Here is a 4,788-nt window from a genome sequence, read left to right as displayed (position 1 = left end):
TAGGAAGCAAGACCACAGAAGGTTTTTGCAAATGTCTGCCAGGAGCCGGGTGATCTAGGTCACTGTACAGGTTTCATTAATCGGGTTGTTTAAACAAGGGCTTATTTTTCTCTGCCTAAAGCGACCTGCAGATCTCACGTAGGATCTGCTCATTTGTTGATCAAGAGAGTTTTAATGAAATAGAGATGGGGGGGTGCGCATTTGTGTTTGTACTGAGGACAAATTGTGCTTTTAGCCAGCTCCTCTGTTTGAGTCCTCTGTTCTGGCAGGGATGGGTCCACGTTCTATTAATAGACCCCTGAGCTCTGCATCTCTATATACGTGTCCGGCATTGGAGCGGCAGGAGGAATCTGGTGACAGAGCAGGTGCTGGGGCTTACTCCCTGGCAGAGTAAACGGTGAAGGGTGACCGCATGGCAATTCTTTGCTTTCTTCTTTCTTTAATACATAAATAAATAAAAGCCCGCAAGTGGAAAAGAACCACTACTGTATTAATAATATGTTTTACTTGAGTCTGCGGGGGCGGGGAGGGGGAAGGGCAGGATTAGGAGGTGGGGAGTGGAGGGGTGGGGGGTGGAGAGGGATTTACAGTGAAAATGCCAAGCTAGGAAGACTTGCTGCCTGGTTGAAGATGCGCAACTGATATGTCTTAGCTTGAAGCAAACTTCAGCTTTAACTATCGGAGAAATGGGATTGTTTGAAAATTGGGGTGATTTCATAGAACATGATTTTTAATAGGATGGTGTCAACTATATAGACATAGGGAAAAAAAAAAAACAGTGCAGTATGCATCTGAATTTTACCTGTTCTGCTTGGAAATAGAACTGGGTCCGACTCTATCCGCCTGGGCGGCAGATCCCAACGCAGCACTTGGAGCAAAACTGCCTGTCAAGTGTGGGGTCTGGGATGAGAGAGACTGCAAAGAGCTGCTGTTTTGAAGCTCTGGTTATTTGTAGGGTTTTCTCGCTCTGTCTTTCCTTACTCTCTCCATAGGTTAAGTATGAATCTGTATTTATTTTTTCTTGGCTGTGGGTATGCTGCTCCTAAAAGCAAGCAAACATGACAGCAACAAAATCGAATTACTTCCCCCTCCACCTGGAATGTTTTGGCACTTGAACCATTTCTCCTCTGCTTGATTATGTAAGGCGGCCCTTGGCATCCACTGAATGTGGGGGGGACGGTCCTGGTTAAAGACTGGCTCATCCAAGTTGCTAAAAAGCATTTTATACCGAAGCGCTTGGTCCCTAAAGCAGCAGCTCAGGATTCTGGAAAATGGGGCATGCTTGGGAGGGCACATGTTATGAAGATTGTAATTTGACCTTTGAATCAACCTGAGCGAAACTTAAATATTATAGGAAGCCTCAAGGTAGGTTCTGTCCCTCCTTCCCCTCAGAACTGTAACCCAATCAGAAGCTATTTGAGATTAGATTGTCTATCCTTAGCATTTCTGCTCAGAAATAAAATTCATCACTAGAAATAAAGGTAATTTATATTTAATGCCACCTCCATCAATCACTCAGTATATTTCCACCTCCTTTTAAGTAGTTGAAGCAGAAACACTTGATTCCCCTTCCTCCCACCCAGTGAGAAAGATAGAATGTTTAGTATTGCAAGCCTTCCCAGCCAAGGTTCACTGGAACTGGATGCAGCCAAGAGACAGCAAAGAAAGCACTTTGACAACTTTTCAGCCGGTGACTACACCACACCAAGAGGCCAGTTACAAAGGTGCCAGTGTGGCATTGTGCCAACTATCTTAAATCCTGCTCTCCCTTAAGCTCACCGTGACCTGTCTCAGTGTCCTGTAACCTATCCCTAGGAAGCTTACTCTCAATCAATAACAAGCCCAACTTAAAGGCCAACCCTCCCCCAAAGGACTGGCGTGTAGAAAACAAGTTATTTCTTAACTTTTTATTGACATTGGCAAATTAAAATAGAATAAATTAACAAGTATTTTTTCAAAAAAATGTTTTGTACAAAAATACTGTCAAAATTTCCTAAAAAGCTTTCAACACAGTAGTATCTTTTCATGTACTGAATATAACTATTAGCACAGTGTCAAAAATGTTGAAGACAGAAACAAAATAAAAATCTGTGAAATGTTTGCCACTGACGACATTCCACGCCCTATTATTGTCTGTACATATGGGGGAGGGGAGACAGCCAACTTTAAAGTGAACGGTATGACTTCCTGATCCAGAACAGTTTGGCCCACATCTGTTTAATCTTCCAGTTTAGCGTATTTGAAAACTTAAAGTCTGTACTCAAATGCATAGTTTAAAAAAACGAAGCGAGATGGCAGTTTGTGCAGTAATATCTGCCCTTCAAAGTTCATGCAGCCAACAAATGCAATTTTTCCTTTCACTCTTAAATCTGAATGCAGCGCAGTCATTTGAAACCATCTACAAAATCCACAAGATTAAGCAGTTTGCCAAGATTAATATCTAACAGTTGAGCACTGTAGAAAGTGAGGAAATAAGGAGTAAAAAACAACAACAAAAAAGACCGAGTTAGCTAGATATTTCAACTACATAAGGGAGGTGAATGTCAAGGCTACAAAAACGAAACAAGAACAGGAAAAAAGTGGCAGCAATCTTTTTTTTTAAACCAATTTGTACAAGTTAATAGTTTACTTTGCTTCCATGTTCTCAAACCTTTCAGGATCTGAAAAGTGAGATACTGCGTCTAAGGGAATGTTTTTTTTTTTTTTTTAATTCACACCGAAGAAGTTGGGGGTGGGGGCGGGGAGGGGAGGGTTGATTTCTCTCGCCAGCCGAGGTTAACCGAGTCAACAGCTGACTCTGCTGGGCTGCTGTTTGCACACGAAGTCCGTCATAAAATCAAACTCGTTTTGGCCCAGCCAGAGTTCGGGCAGCTCCTTGATGCGGTCCAAACCCATTTCTATCACTAAGGACATAAGCACTTCCTCGTCGATGAAATCAGTGTCTATGACATTGGGCGGCAGCATTGCCGCGGGGACGTGAGCCACAGAGGCCGGCATGGTGCTGCCACCGCCGCTGCCGCCCGCGCCACTGCCGCCAGCGCCGCCTGAGGTGCCGCCAGAGCCGCCGGGGGTGCCGCTGCCGCCCGCGCCACCAGGGGTGCTGCTGCCGCCGCTGTGCTTGGGGTTGCAATCTCGGAAGTGCTGGTTTGTCCCGTTCATCTGGTGGCCTGCAGCGGGGTGCAAATCCGGCATGTAGTGGTTGTGGGGGTAGGGGTGATGGTTGAAATACTGGTTGTTGAGCTTCTGCAGCTGCATGCTGGCCGGCAGGGAGCCTCCCTGGCTGGCCACCGGGGGCCCCATGAACTGGGAGTTGTTAAACCTGGCAGCGGGGGCCAGAGCGCTCGGGGGGTGGCCCCCGTTCACAGTCCCCGGCCCCATGGCGTGCCTGATGCCGCTCGTGGCATTCATGTTGCCCGCGCCGTAGTGTATGTGCTCGCCCATGAGTGCGTTGAAGGCGTGCTGGGGCTGCTGCTGCTGGTGGTGATGCGGGCTCTGGAAGGGCGCAATGCTGCCCAGGCGGTGGCCAGCGTGGTGGTGCAGCCCGTTGGTGGTGCCGTCGGGGAAGCGCCCGTGGTTCATGGCCATCATATGGTCTGCCATTTCCAGTCCTGAAAGCGAAACGAGTAGACACTTGAGACCCGCGCCACACGTGTCGCCCACCAGAGCGCACCCCACTTCTATCGCCCCTGTGCCCGCGCGCACGTCAAGCAGCAGACCACCTTCCCCGGGAGGGAACCCACCGGCAGGCAGTCCGTGCACCCGAGCTCGCCACCTCGGCGGACCTGCCGCCCGCCGGACCCGCACAGCCTGGCGCTGCGCAATCGGCCCCTTCCCCAGCGATCCGGGAGTGGGGAAGAGGGGGGCGAACGGAGCCCACACCCCCCCTAGGTTCCCCGAAGTGGCTTAATAAAGGAAGTGCCCCGGAGCCCAGCCGCGAACTTCAGGCATTCAATCAGCCCTCCTCACCCTGTGGTTGCACATCCTGTTGTTATTCCCCAGCTCCGCCTCGCGCTCGTCCCCGGGGCCAGCCCTGCCCTCGGAGGACGAGGCTGGCAGCAGCCCTGGCCAGTTTCGCCCGCCGCGCTCACCTTCCGTCTTTGCGATTTCTGCTCGGAACACCGAAGGCGGGCTCGTCGGGTCCAGGACCGGCTCAGCAGCACATAGATGGGCAGCCGAGGGGCTGTGGAGCGCTCGCTTGTGCAAGGTTGGCGCCGAGGTCTTGCAGCAGCCGCTGGGGCAGATTGCGAGCCGTTCCCTTTTCTTTTCCCTTCGCTGCCCTCTCCGCTTCGCAGGACCGCCCGGCAGCTGCCAACAATGAGCTGTGTTTCTTAGGGCTTTGGCCACAGTTAATATAAGGATCTCAGGGAAGGGCGGAGCGAGAGCCTCCCCGGCGGCAAGAAAGAAGACGCGGATTCCGGAATTAGAGCGCCCTGGATCGGGTCCCCAAGAAGCGCCCGCGAGTCCGCACGGCACGTGCGCAGAGGCTGCGCGCCCCGGCGCCGCCCTGAAGTTCCCTGGACTGTGGGTGCCTTTCTGCCCCCCCCCCCAATGCGGGGGTTGTACCTACCACCTCCGGGGCAAGGAGCTAATCCTCCCGGCCACCCAGTGCAAGGAAGCACCCACAGGATAGGACCAAGGAGCACTCTCCGCCTCCCTCTGGCCAGATCTCCCCACCCCCAGCTTGCTCACCCGGTTCACCTAGTGATCTGCCCTGCCCTCTACAAGAAAAGGGGGTTCGCTCAGCCTCCCCGCCCTGCAGAGTTTGCTTGGGTGCAAAAACCTCCCTAA

General features: G+C 51.6%; 1 protein-coding gene across 1 annotated transcript; it reads right to left on the bottom strand.

Annotated features, from left to right (window-relative positions):
- Positions 1-1,566: 1,566 nt before the first annotated feature.
- Cited2 (Cbp/p300 interacting transactivator with Glu/Asp rich carboxy-terminal domain 2) lies at positions 1,567-4,335 on the bottom strand. Its single transcript, XM_057761683.1, has 2 exons — positions 4,089-4,335; positions 1,567-3,608 (listed from the first exon to the last, which is right to left on the bottom strand). The coding sequence occupies exon 2, from the start codon at positions 3,598-3,600 to the stop codon at positions 2,785-2,787; it is 816 nt and encodes a 271-aa protein (XP_057617666.1). The 5' UTR covers positions 3,601-3,608; positions 4,089-4,335; the 3' UTR covers positions 1,567-2,784.
- Between the last annotated feature and the right edge of the window lie 453 nt (positions 4,336-4,788).

This window comes from Chionomys nivalis, chromosome 2 (genome assembly GCF_950005125.1).
Source record: "Chionomys nivalis chromosome 2, mChiNiv1.1, whole genome shotgun sequence".
Classification (NCBI taxonomy): domain Eukaryota; kingdom Metazoa; phylum Chordata; class Mammalia; order Rodentia; family Cricetidae; genus Chionomys; species Chionomys nivalis.
Note: the sequence above shows the minus strand (reverse complement) of the source record. Positions and strands in the feature narration are given on the sequence as shown.